Raw genomic sequence first — 22,266 nt, 5'->3', positions numbered from 1 at the left:
TTACTTTTAACCTATGACCTCAGAGATTCATATTGTGTGTTTCTTATCATGGTAGACTGGGCTGTCCAACTACTAAGATATGGCCAAGAATGTTTTTTTAATATATTTTTGTAAACAAAAATTTAGGCCTGTTATTGGTGTTAAAGAAAACCATTTCATATGACAGAACATTTTCCAGGTTTAAAACGGGACCAGCAGCGTTCTGGATCAGCTGCAGCTGTCTGACTTTTTAGGCAGACCTGTGAAGACTGTTACAGTAATCAACACGACTAAAAATAAACATATGATCTAGTTTTTCTTGATCTTGAGAAGGATTAGATCTCATGAATATCTTTTGTCTCTCTTTGCATTACAAACCTGAATCTCTGAGGCACAAACAATAACACAGAGAAGTAGCTCATCACCCCTCTGAGCTTTTTTTGTATTATTATTATTTTTAAAGCAATCTGCAACTTAGTTGCTGTGTAGGTCAACCAGTCAATTATTAGGGTTTGCTTAGTGAGACACAAATGGAATTTAAGAAATGTCATAATGTATTCAATAATTCTTGTTTAATGAGGATCCATCTCTCCTATGCTTTTTCTCATGTCTACAATCTCAGATCAACACAGCCCTGACTTTCAGCAGCAGCAGGAGCAGCAACCCTTCAACGGCAACATTGTAGCAATCAGGTAAAACATAGGCTACCTTTGCTTTGCATTGTCCCCATCTGATGAATATGACAGAATAGAAAGAGCCTTTATTGTCCTGCAAATTGGAAATTTAGGGATGGTTTAATGCCTCTGTATTGAATTTTTGATGAAAATCTGTTGTAAGGCGTTTTAAAATCTTATTCTATGAGCCCCTTTTTAATGTTGATCACCTGATTCTCCTAACATCTTTGCACAGCCCTGCTGCACAGTAATTATAAAAACAGACATCAACACTGTAATATATTGATATTTATGATGTACTGGTGCTGGTTCAAGTTAGTGGTGTTACTAATACCCACCAGTGCTTGCTCGCATGTAAGGTTGTGACGTTATGTTCTGTTGTCTTGGTTACCAATAAAAATAACCAAAGCATCTACATTGGTGTCATTTGATATACTTTAGATATAACGGTTTAACACTGCAAAGCAAAAATCAGTTCAAAAATGCTTTATTGGTCCCAAAGGGAAATTAAATGTTGTAGCTCATGACTTAAGGTTCTTCAGTTTGTGACAGCAGTAGCCAGGAAAGATCTTCTGAAGAAGTCTGTAATACAGCGAATCAGAATAAGCCTCTGACTGAAGACACTCTGCTGCTGAATAGCAGTTTCATAAAGAGGACGGACAGAGTTGTCCATAATTTTCTTGATTTTATGAAGAATACTTCTTTACATTGTGATCCCAAGAGGTTCCACAGTCGTCCCCAGAACAGAACCAGAACAGAACCAGAACAGAACCAGCCTTCTTTATCAGGCTACTGAGCATCTTTATGTCCCTGGTTCTGATGCTGCTGCTCCAACAGATGACAGAGACGCGATGACACTCTTAATGGGCTCTTTGCACCTAAGGCGTTGACGTCACATCTCCAGGAGCTAATGCGGCTCACTTTTTTCCGCTTTGAGTTACCATGACTGGTAGAAAAGACTAAGTTGTATTTCAGATGCAAAAAAACAATACTATTAACATTGTTGTCTTCCTAATATAATGGGCTTTTAAGTTTTCGTTAATTTCCAAGCGATCCTGAATTAAGAAGATGGCTTGTAAATATCTGTCGCTACCAGCTAACGCCGCACAGCAAAGTTTGCAGCCTTCACTTCACTCCGGATCAGCCTAAAACTACCAGGGATACGGATGGTAAATAAAGGAGCCTCCCTGAGTTATTTCCATGGAATCACTTCTGTATTCAGCCTGAAAGAGTTTATGGGAACGAGAGAGCAGACCAGAGCCAGACAGCCGAGCAACTGATCCGCCTGTACATCCTGCTGTAAACACCGTAATATCTGAGCTCTGAACAAGAAACATGCAAAGGTAATAAAACGAAATAACATGGAGACATGAAGCAACACGGTCATATTTTTCTAAAAGCAGCAACTTTGAACCTGAACAGCTGAACCAGATCTCTGACACCAGAGCTGCGCTACTGTCAAGCTATGAGGCTTGTTGAGCTTCGTCAGGCTTCGGAAGTAAAAAGCCCGAACCGGAACCTCCCCGTTAGTCTGTGACACTAACGACAATAAACTTGAAAATAAGATAAATACATTGTCCGTTAGAATGTTTAGATACTTAAATAGCACATTTTACAAGAACAATGTCCGAGAAAATTGCCTACTAGCATAAGCTAACGTTAATGTTAGCCACAAAGTTTAAGTAAAACTCACCTTCGTGTCAGTGAATGTATAACGAGGCGAACATCTTAAAACCTTTCTCCAGCTTACTTGTTGGGGCTTCGGATCGATGTACAAACCTTAGCCAAGCACTGCAAGCACCTAATGTAAATGATATTTGTATTGGATCGGAAACAATCGAGCCGCTTTACCCCAAACGCGGAAGCTGAGGTGCAAAGAGCCCATAACAGACTGAAGATCTGCAGCATCTGCTTATCTTCCTCTTCTTATAGATGCTTCACTGTTGTACCTCCAGTCCAGTCTGTTGTCCAGATAAACACCAAGGTATTCATATTGATTCACCACCTCTGTGTCTTCTTTCATGATGGAAATGAGTTTGATCTTTCATCCTGTTTCTCCTGAAATCTATAATCATGTCCTTTATTTTGTTCACATTTAAGATAATGTGATTATTTTCCACACCATGCCACAAAGCAGTCCATCAGCTCTCTGTACTCAACTTCTTGTTTATGTCCGACACTGTAAAATGAGTATTTTTACTTTTTACTCAGTACTTCAATGTTTTTTTTCTATTTTATAGTGTAGAATTAGTATTTGAAAAAATTATCTGAGCATTTCTGCCAGTGATTACAAGTTACAACTTGTGGAAACATTAACATCTACAACTCGAAGAAAACCTGGTTACATTTCATTTCCCTTGTGGGATCAATAAAGTATATTTCAATTCAACTGAATATTTCTAAAAAGATAATATATAGCATAGAAGTATCAAGTTGGAGCTGAGCCCTTAATTTGTCAGTCTGATCAAGTATAAACATTCAAAATCACAAGGAAGACTCAGGAAAACTCATTGTCATTGCTGAAAGGCTGGAATTTAGACGCCCAATCAGGGAATGTTGCCAATCATGTGTAGTGATAGAAGGCTGGATGGATCTGCCCATCGATGCCAAAAACATTAACCGTGAGCGACCAGAGACATTCTTTTATATTCTCACACATCTACATTCCACTGGTGGAGCATTCCTGCGCGTGGGGTCTCTTTTACTCTCTCGACTTTTGGTAAGATAATGTCTTCATAGTCCTCTTTATTTTACATTAATTTTCTTGACATTAGTTGATTTAGAATTATTCTGCAATATTTTAAACATTTGCAACATTTCATGGTCTTGGTTTGCTTCTGGGTCACCAGGAACCCTTTTATAAGTTCAACATGGCTTTTCCTGGCCTGTTACTTGCTGTTCAGTTCACTGAGCAAAGTGTGAAACTGCTCTTCTTTCAGTTGAACCAGGTATACAACAAGGATTGGTACAACAGTTGGCTTTTGTAAAAAATTAACATTTCTGATTAAAGGGGGATATTATGTATTTTTCAGGCACATTAGTGCCACTTTTTAGCACTATCAATTAACTATGTTATCTTCCATCATAAAAATACTGTTTGCATCAAACATGACTGAAAAACAATTTGACTTTCCAATTTGCACAGTGGCACAGTTGGTAGCTCTGTTACCTTGCAGCACGCCAGGCTTATAATACACTGGGGGAAAACTTTGAATGTAAGGGTTTACATCCGTGGTGATTGTAATTTTTAATAGGGATGTCTATTCTAGGTTTTTTATTTGCCTCCGACTCATTTATTCAGAGTCTCATTCAATACAGAATCTCAATCAGATACTTCAAAAATACATTTAAACAGTGGTGTCCCTTATTTTTGCATTCTATCCACCTTATTTATAATTTAACAGAACACTGAGGCTGTGTGAATCAAATGAAGGTATTTTGTTTTGGTGCGACAGTTTACATTGCGCAACGTAAAACAATCTATGTTTAGATCATTTTTAATCCAGAACGGGATCACCAGCAGCGTTGTGCATGTGTGATTCCATTGTGATGTGTAAACTGAATGGAGTGGGTCTCCTCCACTCTCAGCAAATACTTCATAGGTGTGAGGGGCTCATGGCAGCTCTCACCGCCCGTTGTAGCTGCAGTACTATTGGGGCTTTACCACTTTGTCGCCAAAGTCTTCAATAATAAACCAGAGAAAGTTACTAGATTTGATTTGTGTTCCTTTCTTAGGAACAAAATGGTCTAGAGACCATTAGAGAGACCATTGTTGTGGCGTTTGGAACACCAACCTGAGATGTGAAGGTGCAATTTTTCCTTTTGGCTCACTACTATGAGAGCCATGGTAGAGCTCTCATAAATCACTAAATACAGCAACAACATGAGTAAGTCAGCACCAGTGCTCCCATTTCAAGCTGAGGCTGAGTTCTGTTCGCTTTGCAGCAGTGCGGCACTTTGCACTGCTGCAAAGTGCCGCACGTGTTGCTAGGAGACTGTCTTTATCTTCTTTTTGGTTTATATTTTTCAGTCTGTTAATTTTTCTCTATTCACTATAATGCTTTCTTGTTTATGACATCACAGCATTTGTTGTGGAACTGCTAAACAAGGTCATGTGTAGCATATCTGTGTAACCAGTATACTATATTTCTAGATAATTAAAAATAGATCATGACCAACAAAGTCAATGGGCTAGTTCTTAGAAGTCTAGATACGGCTCAGGAAGGAGTAGACAGACTAGAAGTTGCAGATGCGAGTGCCTTGTATTCACAGTGATTAATTATTTACATTACAATAAGAAAGAAAAAAAAACATTTAAATGGCCATATTAAAATAAAAGGAAATAATACACAGAGAAAACAAATTAAATTAACAAAATAAAAAAAACAAATCAGTTCCACAGTTCCAGTAACAAGCCACACCATTCAGTTCATAAAACCCCCCTGAACTGAGGCGGTTCAACAGGATCAGGTGAGTTTAGAGCGCCTGTTACAGTTCATATGCTGACAAAAGTCAGATCAGAGTGGGAACGATTTTGTTCATGGGCTGCAGGAAGCCTCCCACCAGCCTGGTGGGGAAACCAAATCTCAACACCACAGGTGAAATCCTTTAGGCTCTTAGACCTGATTCTTCAGCTCGCCATCGAACCTGGCCTGTACAATAAAGCAGGACCAGTCTCAAATATATATATAATCAAACCAAGGGCGTAGGTTCGGTCTAAGTTTTGGTGGGGACCTTGACACCCCCCCCCGGCAGCACAGTGAAATGTCCAAGAGCACCGAACATTTTTGATAAGGGGGGGGGGGGGGAACCACATTGGCTTAATAACCCCCTCCCCCCAACCATAACCATATCATACATCTTGTGTATACAACCAGATACAGTCATACTCAGCAGATCAGTTCAAGAACACTTTACTTTTTCCTTTACAAAATTCAGCAAACGTTACAAGTAAGATCAAAAGAAATATCCTCTGGATACAGCAAACACAATTGCAGATAAGAAGAAATCAATAATAAAAGAAAAAAGAAAAAATATTACATAATTAACAGACCTATTCTACCTCACATTCAGTGCTGACCTTACTAAACACCGGACTTTACAACAAATGCGTTGCGTGATAGATATCTAACTTATGGGTCCACTTACTGTACTTACAGCCGACGTAGCGAAATAACTTCTAATGTCTGTCCTTTTCTTTTTTTGGTGGCGACATGGTCTCGGAGACTCAGAAGGAGACGCGTGTGCCCAGCTAGCCGCCGCCTTTTGCAGCTAATCAAAGAACGTCCGACGATTCAACTGACTCCCCCTCCCCCCACCCCCCCGACAGCGCCGTTCCGACACGGTCTCGGAGGCTCATAATAAATGTCAAACTAAGAAGCTTCCTTTCCGCGCACCGCCTGTTGCTGCTAGTCAAAGATCGTAGATCCACGTTCTTTGAGCCAATATGGCAAAAATTGGTCGGGACTTTTTCATATCCCGTGAATATTGGTCGGGACATGTCCCTACCGTCCCTACCCAAACCTACGCCCATGAATCAAACATTCCAGTGTGCACACAAAAAAATATGATCGGCACTCATTGCACTAATAATCCTAATCAATGCATTTCCAAGTACAAATTTTCTAAAATCTTATTCATAAAAAGTCAGTAAATATGCTCCATACAAACAACAATGCAAAAATCATCAAGATAAGCAAACACTTTTAATATTTAAGGCATCTCATTGTTCTCCAGTTTATTTGTTCAGAGTCGCAATAGAGCATCCGAATTGATATCAATTAACGCCAAGTCTTTATAAATGACTCACCAATTCCGCAGTTCATAAGGCATACAAGCGGTTTTGTGTTTCTTTTATCCCTCAGCTTACGATCGGAGACTCCTAAAATTAGTACAATCTTATCAGCATCATACAAGGTTAAAGAAAAACAGAATGTTGCGCTTAACCGACCTGCAGCTCTGCTCTCCCAAACTTGTTCTAATCCTCCATGCTTTTTGCTCCAGCTAATATACCCAACAAATGAGCTGACGGTGGTACATGTGACTCAAACGCTCAACAATGATTGGCTGCTTAATAAATCTCGCGAGAATTGCAGTTATATAATCAAACTACCGCGAGATTTTGGAGGGCAATAGTAGCGAACCAGAAAATGGAACTCAACATTTCACTTGGGTTACACATGCATGTCAGTGGAGATACAATAACCAGGAATTCAGACTAAAGCATTGCAGTTCTACTTTATATAGACCACAAGTGAATGATTTACATGTTAAAATGAAGGATTTAAAAGGATGATATGTCCACTTTAAAGTTTTCTTCAGTTTATACTTCACAGTCTTCCTGTTCAGCAGGTCTGGGAAGTGAATCAATGCTTCCTACCGGTTCAGCATCCTGGGTGGATTAATGTCAGTGATATCAGCAGAATCCAATCAGTACTGTGCTGGGAAATACAGTTTGATCAGTCTGTTTTCAGTAGGCAAGACCCAAAAGGCCTTAAATAACTTTGCTACTCTTGCGGTTGGTCCTTTTGTTCTCTGCATGAGAAAATTCAACACTGTTACAACCCGGGTCAGCCAGGGGAAAGGGAAGTAACATTAAAAAAACCTAGATGTTAAAGGTTTAACAATTTGAGATTTATTGTTTAGGTTTTGACAAAAATAAAAAGGTAAAAAAAACAATAATCAGAAGGTAGGGGCTTACAACCAAAAGCACTAAATAAAACAAAATCCACAAAACAATCAGAGTTAAAACAAAACTGTTCCTTTAGTTTAAGGTAAACAAGGTTAAACAAAACCAACTACAAATCTCTAGTAGAGACACCAAAATCCCCCACAGGGACAAAAGCAGTCAAAGCTAACAAAAGCTATCAGAAAGACAAAGTGATCTTTCAGCAGTCAACCAAACACCCAACAAAGTGGCAAGCCGTCTCAACAAAGAATCAGCCACGCCTTCTTCCAGGAAGTCTTGGGTTTTAAAAGGGAGACCTCATCAGGGATTGGTGGAGCTGACAATTGGTGAGCCAATCAGCTCTGCTGAAGACCTCAGGGAGTGGCACAGGGAGACGAGGGCTGCATCCAATCCCCAGAGCCAGTCAGTTGGCTGTAAAGCTGCAGAAAAGGAAAAGAAAAACATACAAGGCCACTGGCTGTAACAAACACAATGGAGAGACTCGGTGTTAGAGAAAAAGGTCAGAGGTCACCCATCTCTCCTGAGCCTTTAGACCCACTGTGCTTGCATTGGTATTTTGAGTAAAGCCAGCACTAATGGTAAAACTGAACATTTTGACTTGTCTACTTGATTTAGTTTAAATGTCTTTAAACTAAATCAGCTCATTGGCTGGTTGTCACAATCCCCTGAGGCACTTTGTGCTTCTATTTTTCCCTGACATGGTAACTAGCACATCTGAATACATGTAGAGGGAAGAGCTTCTTCCAGACAAACACATCACAGCGCAGCACACACACAGGAGCACAAAGGAGTTTAGCTTTAGGGAGAGAAAAAAGGGAATGTTTCTGACAATGTTGCAAAAAAAAAAAAAAAAAAAAAAATTAGGGTTATAAACCAACTTATAAAGAAAAACTTGAAGGAATATTTCTATGCTTCAAAAACAAATGTAGTTTGTTTGTAATTAAGTAATAGAATAATAAAACAAATGTATCTACAGTACAAATAATCCTAAATTTGTCCTAAAAGGAAGTTAGGCCAATTTAACAATCAATTCCTTAGATAAACAAAATGCTGGAGAAACTTTTAAAATAATTGTTATTAAATAAGAACATAAGTAAGAATTAGTATGGGAGAGGTTTTAAGTGCAGCACCTGTGTGTTTTACCTATCTTCAAGTAAAATAAGACCCTTATTAAATTACAATCACTGAAGTCATCCTGCACATCACTCAATGCTTGGTACAAATAAGAACCAAATATTTTTGCACGTGCTTTCTATTTCTAATTAGTTTATAACTCCATAAAATTGGGGATGTGGAGGAATATCACTTCCACAAATGTGAGATCCATGAAACGCCTTTAAACTCGATGCTTAGCTGAAGACATCCGCCATGCAGTCTGCTCTGCCTGTTGACCTGAACAGTCTGCAAGCGCTTGATCAAACACCTCCAAGAATACGGAGGGGTTTCAGCTTGGTTGGCAGAGGATTTTCCTTTGGTGGAGATCTTCATCATCATCATCATCATCATCATCAAATAGTAAAACCAACAGCTCTCTTGAAAACACTCAAAGATGTCTGGGAGGGATTGACAGTCCATAGCTTCACTCATGACTTCATTTGAGCCACACCTGTTACCATGACAATCAACCTGCTAACTCAGTTTTTCCTTCATTTTGTAGCATCAACATGCTGAAACTTCCAGAATATCCGAACCAGGAGGTTCTCCGAGACCGACTGCTGGTAGCTCTGCACTGCGGGAGCTATGGATACACCATGGCCTGAACATGCTGCTGTCAGGGCCTGCAGTTCTGCACAGTTGCTAATCTCTAACTGAAATAGAGGTTGTTGTCATCATCATCATTATTATTATTATTATTATTATTTTTAATATAATGCTGGGAAAATCTATTGAACCACTGGTTCTGCACAGTTTTAGTTGTTTGAGGCATTCCATCAGCAAAATGGTAGTTAATACAAATATTTCATCATATAATTTACTGGTTAATCAATGCTGTTTACATTTAAAGCAGGGGTGTCAAACTCATGTTGGTTTAGGGGCCGCATACAGCTTAATCTGACCTGCAGGGGGCCACACAAGTAAACTCATTGCAAGATTAAATAGAACCAATAAAAGTGGACTTGTTGTTGATTTTTATATTAAACGAATTTCACTTTTACAAAATATATTATGAATAATCTCAGTTTTTAAGAAAGGTATCTGCAATTTCAACAATACTTTTACTCAGTTAAGCATTTATTTAAGTGCATTATGCATAAGAACTGATCTCAGTGATTGTACAATGTTGCAAAACATTTATTCACAGTTTTTGGAATTTAAAAACACTGTCCTGCATCACAAAATACAACAGACAAAAATTAAGAAAAGATTTAAAATCAATTTTCAACATCTTGGAAGCAATTTGAACAAATGATCTGGCTTCACACATTTGAAATCTTAAGTGTCAGCTGTTTTAAACAGACATTTGATTAAGAACATTTGTTGATGCATAAAATGCATACATATAGAAAAACATGCATACATAACATGTATGTATGTTAGCATGCACGAGAAATATGAGGTTGCCAGGGCCAAAATAAAAAGCTGGTAAAGCATAGAATAGAACTTGTTTACAGAACCTGAAGCTCAGTGCTGCCATCTGCTGTTAGTTCCGCTGAAGTGTTGCATCATGTTGTGTGCTCTGAATAAAACACAGCGCCCCTCGTGGACAGTATAAGAACTGCAGATTTTCAATTAAACGAAGTGTATATTTTTTCATGAATAATGATAATGCATTTAGCCACCGGGCCGGACTAAATCGTTCGGCGGTTCCGGCCCGCGGGCCGTACGTTTGACACCCCTGAAGACTTTCTGCATAAGATACACAAAAGTGGTAGGAGTCAATGGGAATGCCGAACATTCCATATCAGAGGAGTTTAAGGAGCCTTCTCAGGTTCCAGTAGCTGATCAGTTTTGTGTGCAGTAATATGTTTTATATATATATATATATATATATATATATATATATATATATATATATATATATATATATACACACACACACACACACACAATTCCCACATCAGTGTGTGTATAACATCTGTAAGTTTTTGCACCGACGGTGTGGTGTTATACTGTACTGTGGGCTGAATGTAAAGATTTTTGCAGGTAAAAACAAACCACATGATGTATTGAAACCTGGTTTTGAAACATCCACTGAGCAAGATGCCCATAAAGTGTGTGTAAATTGATGCATGCTTGGCACCACAAACTCCATAGAACCATTTCCTACTTGAAAAAGTCGGGTACTACATGACCAACTGCCAAAGGGTTTAACATGACTGGCACCAAAACCTCATGAAAAAGCTGATAATGTCATGTTCCTGATGTCAGAAAGCATTTCCACCTCATCTTTATTCTCTATGTACTGGTTTGCTTCTAATCGGTTTAAAGAAATAGAAAGCTTGTCATGGTACATGAACCACTGTGGATGAGATCTGTTAGAGGAAACAAAAATGAGTTGTTCCACACAAAGAAATCAAATGTAGTTTTTTTTAACCCTATAATCATGAAAAATTCCATGGAATAAATATTTTAATAATATGTTTTATTTGACAGCCCCTTTCAAAACATTAATTCACCTGTTGTGTCTGAATGGATCTGAACCGGCTGTGCTCTCCCACAGGAGGATCACTGGAGCATAAGAAGGATTCAAGGACATTTTCATTCAGGTGTGTCTGTGTAGAATTAAACTGTTTCCTCCTCAAACATAATTCAGTCATTCTCCCAACAGCAATTTAAAAACTCAATACCACCTACAAAACCATATCAGCACTGACTGCTGTGATCAAACTACATGTCTACAGTTAAACTTGAAAGCAGGAGGTGCTGTTGCTGCCTACATTTAGCTCACAAACATCCACCCATAAACAGAGTCATGTCATGTTCTTGGTTTATCTCTGGTTGAAAATCTTGTGGCTGATTTCATTTCCCTGTGCTGGAGAAAAAGAACTGAACTGTGTTGAGTCCAAAGTGTTTTCCATTTGTTATCAGCTGCTGGAGCCCATCACACCATGTGATTGACTGTACAGAATCGGACTGTATTAGATGTTTTGCTATTGCCTTTGTCTGAAATGAAGACCAATATTCTAAGTGAAAGTCTTCTGTTTGTACTTGCCCAAACATTTGGCTTGCAGTGCCAAAACAGTGAAACCTCTTCCATCTCTGCTATTGTTGTTGTTGGTGCAAAATCCTCCTGAAAATGAGGAGAATATGTGAATATGACACATCCTTGTTTTCTTTCTAAAGGGAATTAAGACATCCATTTAATATACCGGTTCATGTGTTAGTGTTGTTTTCAGTTCTTGCCTGAAATGCTGATACAAACTGAGGATGTTGTAAAAGGAGTCTTTATAAATATTGTACTGTACATTTCTTCAGCAGAAAATTCTGTATTTTACTTTGAAATACTTGTAATTAGATTTCCTGAAATAAAGGAAATAATTTAGCAACAACTCCCTTGAGACAATAATTCAACAGAACAGCAGGAACAGATCATGTATTTTAAAAATGACACTTTATAAGCAAAGTCTTCGTTGTTCCACATTGTAGTTTATTTCAAAATAAGATTTAGATTTTTGAACATGAATATTGCTTAGCTCTGTGTGACGGTAGAGGATGCTGGAATATCACTTACTAAAAGGTGCAAATATTCATAGCATTGGTCTATTATTACATCTGGAAGGCCGATATGTGAAAGTGATTCAGATTTCAATTCCCCCAATTTATGTTTTATGTAACTGAGTATGGTACAGAGAAATACACTTCATTACATTTTTTTTAAAATAATCACATTTTCTGAATGGTTGAAAGAAGTGATATGACTTTCTATTTCAGCCACAACTTTGATCATAATTCCCTTTCAGCTAATAAAAATATTATATTTAAGATTACAGTGTTGCATCAGATCTATAAAAAAAATAATAATAATCTGGGCTTAAAATATGTTTTTCATACATGTTTCAATCTGACAATGCATTCTAATTTACTGGATATAACTATATATCCCTGTGCTTCAGTCGGTTTTAGAATTAGCTGCAGCTTATAACCTTATAGTTTCCAAGTTCATCAATTTTTCAAATAAATTCATTCAACTGACTTAATGTAACTTGTCCGTTTAATCAGTTTCTAATTTTAAATGTAATATTTATAAAATATTAAACATGTTTGTGCAGGGGTATGATGTAGGCTTTAAAAATTCGGTCAGAGGTGGGATGTGTAACTAGTTGAACCTTTACAGATGTTGGAGTGTATTTTCCCAGAGTGCAATCACATACCTGTGTTAATACTGACTTCCTGTTCTCAATATTCTGTACCACACTTCTTGCTTCCTTATCAGTTGGCTTAGTTTTCATTTTTTCATACTTTCCACACCTTCTTGACAGAGACAGATTCACTTCTCCACCTTTTGCCATGTGGAGTTATTGCCTCTGCTTTCACACTTGCTGATTACATCTGTTCAACACTGTCCTCTCAGGAATGCACACTGCAGTGGCTCAAAAACACTTTATTTCCTCAAACCCCCATCCTGTGCTTTTGCTCCCACTCCCAGTCATAATATATCCTCTTTATTCATTCTGTCTTATGTTTACAGCTAACATGGACGCCTGTTCATATCAAATGTTCTTATTGGAGCCAAAAATTTAGCTGTAGAAAAAAACTGGTGTTCATAGTTAAGCTGTCTTTATTATCTTGTCATTTTATGACTTGCCTTAAATAAAACACTTGAGAATTTTGTTATGGATCATGTTCCATTATTATATTTATGAAATGCTTTCATGATAAAACCCATCCAGGCATTTTGTTTGGACCGTCTGTCTGTCTATTAATGGGGTTTTCTCTACATAATCCTTGTTTGTCCCACAGTTCAAAACCATACCTGTTAGTTTTTTTGTCCACAAGCATGATTTTGTGTGTGTGTGTGTGTTACACCCCCAAGGTCTAGGGGTCCAGGGGCAGTAACATAAAATGTGTCCGGAGTGACAGTGTAAAGTAAAAATGATTTATTACAAAATAAAGTTTCACAAAACAACACAATTTAACCCAATTAATGCAAAACAAAAAGAATTAACAAACTCAAGAATGCCAAGTGCAAATTAAAATTACAAAAGTCCAAACAAGTCAATTCAAAGTAAACTCAAAATAAACCACAAAAGGAAAACAATGCAAAGAAAAACACACATACAAAGGGGAGGCTGCAGGAAGCCCACAGCCTCCCAAACACAGGCTTCTAACTCATACTTAACTGGAGCAAAATCAAAGTAACTAAACTGAACAAACAAAGACCAAGCTAACTTAAAGCAGTTGCAACTACCAAAAAAAAAGAGGAGGCAGCTTCACAGAACCTCTTCAAAATAGCTGCCCCACTAGAGGAATGATTCAGGAGCCTTTTATAGGGTGCAGGTGGGCCTCATCAACGTCTGATTGGCTTGACAATCCTCTGCTGGTCCAATGGTGTAGCTGCTTTCCTACAGCCAATCAGGAAGGTGTGCTCTCACAGCTGAACCTGCATAACAAAAGGGAGCCTGCACAGCCTCAAGAGGCCAGGGGCCGTAACAGTGTGTGTGTGTGTGTGTGTGTGCGTGTGTGTGTGGCCTTGTATTTAATAGATTGTAAGACAGAACCATTTTTCTAACACATAGCATCACATTGTGTGATGCTATGTGTTAGGGCATCACATAGCATCACACAATAAGGCTTGTTAACTGTGCGAATAAAGACAATTATAAAGTCGTGCTTCTCACGTCCCTCCTGGCAGCTCACCATGCCCCCCTGGGGGCCACAACCCACTATTTCAGAAGTACTGCTTTAAGTAATGTTTCAAATGCAAAGTTTATAAGTGCTTTTTGGGCCTCTTGCTGTAAGACTGTAGAATGAAGAAAGTTAAAGGGATCCATGATTAGTTGTAACAGTAGACCTTATTTGAGAAGTATTTATTTTAGATGTAAAATCAATGCAGTAACAATACTGTAGCCTGTTTAGTTTTTATAAATTTTAATAAAATATTCTCACATTAACATTGTCCTGTTCATGCTGCAATGCATTCTGGGTAAATGACATCTACTTGGTTCAACTGCACTATCTCCGTCCAGCCAAAACAGCAATGAGTAACATCATTAAGCCTTTTCAAATAAATTGAACAGGAGCACGTTGAAGTCAATGGGAATGTAGAAATCACAAGAGGTGATGAAGGTGAGGAGGAACAAACAGAGGAAGAGGACAGAGTTGGCTGTAGGAGCTGGTGTTTGCTGCTACTGCTGCCACCTTCAGCTTCGTAAATGAAACAATGACTGACACTTACTTACCTCTGGTCGACTGTGTGATCCAGTAAGTACTTCTATATCTCTGTGTCCAGTACCAGCTGTTTAGGGTCTGGCCTTCAGTCCAGTGTTGGTCTGTGGTTTCACATTCAGCACTGGTAGCAGTAGCAATAGCTCTGCTAGCATTTAGAAGAGCTTCCAGTGTTGCCTGTTCTGATGTTTCTCCTGTTTGTTCTCTATCCGGCGGTGGTGAGGTTTAGGCGTATGTGGATAAAAATTGTCGGCACAGCTTTTGTTTTTAATTTAAGGTAACGATCACCTGCTTGGTCAGTTTTGCTCCCACAAATGACTCAAAGTCTTCTGGCGAAAAATACTAAATACAAATAGGTCCTCCAGAAGTTGTGTTCAGCTCTCTTCCACTGATCTCTTCTTTTTTCATGCGGGAAGTGATCCAGATTCACCTCACGGTTTTTTTTCTTTTTTCTTTTTATTACAGTCAACAGTGTCACAGTGTGGCATTATCTAAAATTACACAAGTCAAGTCATATGATAAACAACAACTCGGGTAAAGTTAGCCTTCCTGTGTTTACTCGGTACATTCCAGTACAGAAGTAATTATGAGTTCTGGCGTATCACAAACAGCAATTTTAGTTAATAGAAAAATTACAACATATTTAGGCCAACATGTTCAACTGATCTTGGATGACTTTAAGACTAACAACAAATGGCAGAGTAATTTAATATCAACACATAAAGCTACATAACGTTTCAAAGTTTGATAATTCTAACTGTTATATTTGTCAAAGATAATGATTTCTTAGTTATGGCAAGTCATAAAGACATTTGAAACAATGTCAACTTTGTATTGTCATTATTTACCAACTGACAATGACAACAGTCAAACATTTACGACTTCATGTTCATTACAGGCAGGGGCGCTGCCAGGAATCGTGGGCCCTCTGACAAAAAATTTGTTTTTTGTCCCCCACAGCTGCTGTTACAATTTTTTGAGTCTATTTGACCCATAAAAAGCGTCACAATTTTAAAGGCTTGCATCTTTCTTGCTTTCTTTGATTCAATACTGATAATTAGCACAATATTTACTGCTTATGAATTTAACATCCAACAGTCCACATCCAGTATGCAAATAGGTTGCTTAAATTTTTTCTATTAGTTTTAGATACTGAAATGTCTCTCCCCATGAGCAACAGTCACAGGCAACGTACAAACTACACATAAAGTAATCCAGACTTGTCAAAAATGCTATGTAGTTACATTTTATTCAAGCTGCAGTACATAACTTTAATAAAACATGTTTTCTCCATGTAGCGGCTAAAATCCTATATTTTAGGCTACTGGTTGTTGTTGAAAGGCATTGGTTTTACGTGCGCTCAATTAAGATTCAGCATGCCGATCTTCCGTTTGATATAAAGTTAAGTCATTTATTTACAGTACAATGTCCATCGTCTTACTGTTTCCCTTGAGATCCACATAAATTCGACATACATCCAAACCAAGCACAGTAGAAAACTGTTTGCCTCTACCTATTAACAACACCTGAACAGAATCATGATTGACCTTAAATAACCCATCCCCCATCAGACACTCAGAACTCAAAATAACATACGCCCCCTGGTGGCGATAAACACCAGAAAGGATAAATGGCTCCTACACGCCAGCCCCTAATTGCGTGTGGCAATTATCAAACTTAAATTAAAAGGAGCCACAAATAAAGACATATCCCTATACAAAATGTACATAAGATGCAAATCAGGTTTACTCATTCATTATCCTTTCAGTTTGTAGCTTCACATAATAGACAGATTTTTGTTACAGGTCTTTCAATGATGTTTGTTTTCATTTGAAGATGAACCACTCGTACCAGACCTTTTTTATCTGGAAAAGTTTTAATAACTTTCCCTAATATCCATGACCCTCGAGGTGTTGTAGAGTCCATAACCACCACCACATCTCCAGGGATGAAACATCTCCTTTTCTTTGTCCACTTTTGTCTTTCTTGTAACAACGGTAGATATTCTCGAATCCAACGCTTCCAAAAGAGATCTGAAATATATTGGTTTTGTTTTCACCTTCTTTTAGCGTAAAGATCCGTTTTGTCAAAGAGTCCTGGCGGGAAAGCTGGTTTTCCCTTCATAAGTAGCAAGTGGTTGGGTGTTAAAGCCTCAAGGTCGTTGGGGTCCTCCGATAACTTTGTGATGGGACGATCATTAAGTATTGCCTCTGCTTCACAAAGTACAGTGTGAAATCCTTCTTCGTCCAATATTTGTTGACGGAGCACTGAGTGCAGAACCTTTCTGATCATTCGGATGAGGCGCTCCCAAACCCCGCCACAATGTGATCCAGATGGTGGGTTAAAACTCCATTTAATCCCCTTTTGTGCCATGGCTTTCTCAATTCTCCCATTATTTAGAGAGGCTAGTGCTTCTCGTAGCTCTCTTTCTGCTCCTATGAAATTGGTGCCGTTATCTGATCTCATGTGTGAAACTTGCCCTCTTCGAGAGATGAATCGTCGCAGTGCATTGATACATGAGTCGGTATTTAAAGAGTAAGCCACTTCAAGGTGCACGGCCCTGCTTGTCATGCATGTGAACAGTACTCCATAGCGTTTCACAACAGTACGTCCTCTTTTCACATCAATAGGCCCAAAATAATCTACACCAACATTTGTGAATGGTGGTAGATCAGGGACCACTCTTTCCTCTGGCAAGTCTGCCATTTGTTGTTGACTGGTTTGTCCTCCATACATCCTGCAGAAAGAACATGTTGCTATGACCCTTTTCACAGCTAAAACGCCATTTGTTATCCAAAAGTTTCTTCTTATGACTGAGAGAACATGATTTCTTCCTCCATGACCAAGCTGCAAGTGAAAATGTCGGAGGATAAGGTAGGAGATGTGCTGGTCCTTTGCTAGAATGAGAGGATGTTTAATGTTCTCAGGGATGGCTGCTTTACTCAGCCGACCTCCAACACACAGAAGCCCATCTTGCAGTACAGGGTCCAGTTTATAAATTGGGCTGCTTCTGGGTATTTCTGAGTTGCGAGATGTTAATGCAGCAAACTCATCAGGGAATCTCTCCCTTTGGCAAAAGGACCAACAAAGCCTTGGCTGTTAATTTCACCTGTCTTTTTTCAGACTCCCATTGAGGATTTTCCTCTTGACCCACAATGTTATTTGGACCCTCCTGATCCAGATCAACGTTTTCCTCTTCTGCCATAATGGCCGACAGTTTATAAGAATAGCAGACAGTTTATAAGTTTATTTATTTATTCGCAAATTGTAGATTGTTTATTTATAGAGAGCTCTCTTTGCTTTAAGCAGTCTTCAGTCTGCTACCAATGCATTGGATTTAAGTTTGAACCTTTGTGTGCGCACACATAATAATGGCCATTCATAGATATCAGCGCTGACTCACATACCCCAGTGATGCGTTGGCCGGCATTGATGATCTTCGTCCCGATGTCCGCTGCAACGAATCTCAGTAGCTCCAATAGCTCGATCCATGCAGCTCTGTTCCCAAGCGTGCGGTGTCGATCGCTCCCGTGCGGCTCCGGTTCTGGTTCCGACGACAGGTGTCCCGATCGCTCCTCTGCGGGTCCGGTTCCGACGTCAGGTGTCCCGTTTGTCCCTCTGCGGTCCTGGTTACAACGGCCACTGTCCGGCGGCTCCAATAGCCTGGTTCTGTGCGGCATTACTTGTCCGGCGGCTCCAATAGCCTGGTTCTGTGCCGTTACTTTATGGCTACGTGGAATCCCAATGCAGCAGGATCCGTGGATCTTCCGTACGAGGCAGTTTTCTACCTAAATGTAGCGGCTAAAATCCTATATTTTAGGCTACTGGTTGTTGTTGAAAGGCATTAGTTTTACGTGCGCTCAATTAAGATTCAGCATGCCGATCTTCCGTTTGATATAAAGTAAAGTCATTTATTGGGGCCTGCCATAAGCAATGCATAGGGAGAGCAGTGACTGACTTGCTTTGCAAGTCAGTCACTGCCTCCATGCATTGCATGGCAGGCACCTATTGTTCTACACCTAATAGAATGTCTCTTTATTGGGGCATGCCATAGCAATGCATAGGGAGAGCAGTGACTGACTTGCGAAGCAGGTCAGTCACTGCCTCCATGCATTGCATGGCAGGCACCTATTGTTCTACACCTAATAGAATGTCTCTTTATTGGGGCATGCCATAGCAATGCATAGGGAGAGCAGTGACTGACTTGCGAAGCAGGTCAGTCACTGCCTCCATGCATTGCATGGCAGGCACCTATTAATCTACACCCAATAGAATGCCTCTTTATTATTATCAGTGAGAATGCATTCAATGCATTCTCACTACTAGTGTTTCTGTTTTTCTTTATCAGTGAGAATGCATTCAATGCATTCTCACTTCTTGTTTTTCTGTTTTTCTTTATTATTATCAGTGAGAATGCATTCAATGCATTCTCACTACTTGTGTTTCTGTTTCCCTTTATTATTATTATTATTGGGGCATGCCATTAGCAATGCATAAGGAGAGCAGTGACTGACCTGCTTCGCAGGTCAGTCACTGCCTCCATGCATTGCATGGCAGGCACCTATTGTTCTTCACCTAATAGAATGTCTCTTTATTTCTTTATATCTTTATTTTTCTTCCATTACCGTTAATGCGGCTCGTACCGCTGCGTGCCCACCCACAAAAGTGGTATCAAATCGTGCGGCTCGATGCCGAGAAGGGAGCTATTACTTTTAGTGGGGATCGGAGTTACGACGGCGACGTAAAAAGCGAAAAACGAGCGAAATTTCCAACTGCCGAAACGCAGAGTGTAACTGACACCAACTGCCGCTTTTTTAGAGTGAGAAAAAGAGTGGATTTTTGACCCCAAAATAATTTTGAAATCGCTCTCATGGGTGCAAAAATTGCTCTATCGGTATGAAAGTCGGTCATGACACTGATACGCATGCCTGCTCCGGTAAAATGTCTTCGAAACTTCTCTAGGGCTGACGGTTTTCTGTCAAGGTGCTTCAGAGCAAAATCAAGTGACAGGGTACCTTCAGGCACTCCACCATTCATTTTCAGACTTTTCTGAAAAATTTCTGAGCTCAGCGCACACCATTTTTCTCTCATCACTGCAATTACTGTGATTGAGCTACAGATATGAATCGCGGTAATAGATGAGATGAGAAATAGCCCTCTCATATGCTTCAAACGGTTTTTGGATCGGACTTACGGAACCCAAACGGGAAGCAGTCGTTCGGACTGCTTTTTCCATTAAAACTGACTGGGTGTCTCATAAAGATAAGTCTGACACACCCAGGGCACTTTCATCACCATAGCAACAGAATGCAGAGGAAGGCACAGCTGCTGGTTGGACTACAAAGACTCTGTAGTTCTAAATATGGCAGAACACTTTAATACCGAGGGCAGAGCAGAAGGTCAGAACTACAACATGGCGGAACACTCAATTATTACAGAGGAGGGCTGAGCTGGCAGTTAGAACTACTTCCTGTTTTGGGCATTATGCAGGTGGATTAACCAAACCACTGTTACACATTGGATTAGTGTGGTTATGAAAATTAAGTTTACTGAAAGTTTCAAAATAAAACTCTGCAAATTGCACTGACAAAAGTGCACCGCCGTAGGCGGTGCATAATATAAATCTTTTTTTATGTTTTTTTTCTCAGGATAGTGAACTGCCTTGCGCAGCAAGGCAGTTCATTAACATTAGCATTTCATGGTTGTCTCAAAGATAGAAATCCTTCCCCAGCTTTCTGTCTCACATACAGCAGTTGGCTGAGGGCCAATCGCTATAGCAACAGAATCCAGAGAAAGGAACTGCCATAACTGTAGTTCTATCTATGGCCAAGACTCAGTTAAAACAGAGGCCTGAGCAGCATGTCAGAACTACAACATGGCGGAACACTCAATTATTACAGAGGAGGAGTTGGCTGGTATTATAAACTACTTGTGCTTTGAGCATTATATAACTGATTTAACCCGATCACTATTACACATGAAATTAGTGTGACCATTTCAAATGAAGCTTATTGAAAATTTTCAAAATAAAAGCCTTGACAATTTTTACATCATGTAATTGCTCTTTTTTGTGTTAGATAACTGGTTTAACCAAACCACTGTTACACATGGGATTAGTGTTGCCATTTCAAATGAAGCTTACTGAAAGTTTCAAAATAAAAGCCTGCATACTCCCCTCACGTCAGTGCACCGCCGCAGGCGGTGCAAAAATATTCTTCTTCTTTTATGTTTTTTTTCTCAGGATAGTGAACTGCTTTGCGTAGCAAGGCAGTTCATTAACATCAGCACAAACATTAGCATTTCACTGCCACCCACTAGTGCACTTCCTTGCACGCATTAGCATTTGACCTAAAATAAGCTTTTAGCCAATTTCTTTACTTATTAGCCATGTTTAGAATACTGGTTGGACTGAGTCAGTGGGTGACATCATGGTGGTGATACCCCACATTCTACTGATACCATTCATGCTATTATTAGCATTTTGGCTAATTTTACCGTATGCGACATACTGAATGGTACAAGTACAGCTTAGTCCACATGCTTCTGACTCTCCACAGGTTATTGACTACATTGAAGCTTTCTTTAGCATTAATGCTAATTTTTTGCATCAGAACGCTTGATTAAAAACCGACGGGCAAACTTTGGCATGCCCCTTAAAATTTCTGCGGAATTTTCTAGTAAATATAATATATTATTCTTCCGTTACCGTTAATGCGGCTCGTACCGCTGCGTGCCCACCCACAAAAGTGGTATCAAAACGTGCGGCTCGATCCCGGCAAGTGAGCTATTATTTTTATTGGGGATCGGAGTTACGATGGCGACGTAAAAAGCAAAAAACGAGCGAAATTTCCAACTGCCGAAACGCAGAGTGTAACTGACACCAACTGCCGCTTTTTTAGAGTGAGAAAAAGAGTGGATTTTTGACCCCAACATAATTTTTCAATCGCTCTCATGGGTGCAAAAATTGGTCTATCGGTCTGAAACTCGGTCATGACATTGATACGCATGCCTGCTCCGGTAAAATGTCTTCAAAATTTCTTTAGGGCTGACGGTTTTCTGTCAAGGTGCTTCAGAGTAAAATCAAGTGACAGGGTACCTTCAGGCACTCCACCATTCATTTTCAGACTTTTCTGAAAAATCTCTGAGCTCAGCGCACACCATTTTTCTCTCGTCACTGCAATTACTGTGATTGAGCTACAGATATGAATCGCGGTACTAAATGAGACGACAAATAGCCCTCTCATATGCTTCAAACGGTTTTTGGATCGGGCTTACGGATCCCGAACGGGAAGCAGTTGTTCGGACTGCTTTTTTCATTAAAACTGACTGGGTGTCTCATAAAGATAGATAAGTCTGACACACACGCAGGGCAGTTTCATCACTATAGCAACAGAATGCAGAGATAGGGAGGACTGCTGGGGTTTGGACTACAAATACTCTGTAGTCCTAAGAATGGCGGAACACTTTAATACAGAGGGCAGAGCAGAAGGTCAGAACTACAACATGGCGGAACACTCAATTATTACAGAGGAGGCCTGAGCTGGCAGTTAGAACTACTTCCTGTTTTGGGCATTATACAGGTAGATTAACCAAACCACT

At 39.5% G+C, this 22,266-nt stretch overlaps 1 protein-coding gene and 1 long non-coding RNA gene across 5 annotated transcripts in view; one reads left to right on the top strand and one right to left on the bottom strand.

Annotated features, from left to right (window-relative positions):
• The window catches only part of hace1 (HECT domain and ankyrin repeat containing E3 ubiquitin protein ligase 1), a 46,570-nt gene extending 33,458 nt beyond the window's left edge, over positions 1-13,112 (top strand). For 2 of the 4 annotated variants that reach the window (XM_088014229.1, XM_088014230.1), the window contains one exon: positions 8,999-13,112. In XM_088014229.1, the coding sequence (XP_087870355.1) occupies positions 8,999-9,101 (103 nt within the window). In that variant the 3' untranslated portion in view covers positions 9,102-13,112. Of the gene's footprint in view, positions 1-601; positions 672-8,998 lie in introns of all 4 variants that reach the window. The other 2 variants (XR_015765720.1, XR_015765721.1) reach the window with 2 other exon arrangements.
• On the bottom strand, positions 4,897-6,881 carry LOC148155191 (uncharacterized). Its single transcript, XR_015765722.1, has 2 exons — positions 6,463-6,881; positions 4,897-5,305 (listed from the first exon to the last, which is right to left on the bottom strand). It is a non-coding gene; the product is annotated as an uncharacterized LOC148155191 (long non-coding RNA).
• Positions 13,113-22,266: the final 9,154 nt, after the last annotated feature.

The sequence above is a fragment of the Poecilia mexicana genome, unplaced genomic scaffold, assembly GCF_051168715.1.
Source record: "Poecilia mexicana isolate PSO_F unplaced genomic scaffold, ASM5116871v1 scaffold_16, whole genome shotgun sequence".
NCBI lineage: Eukaryota > Metazoa > Chordata > Actinopteri > Cyprinodontiformes > Poeciliidae > Poecilia > Poecilia mexicana.
This window is presented reverse-complemented; position numbering and strand designations above follow the sequence as displayed.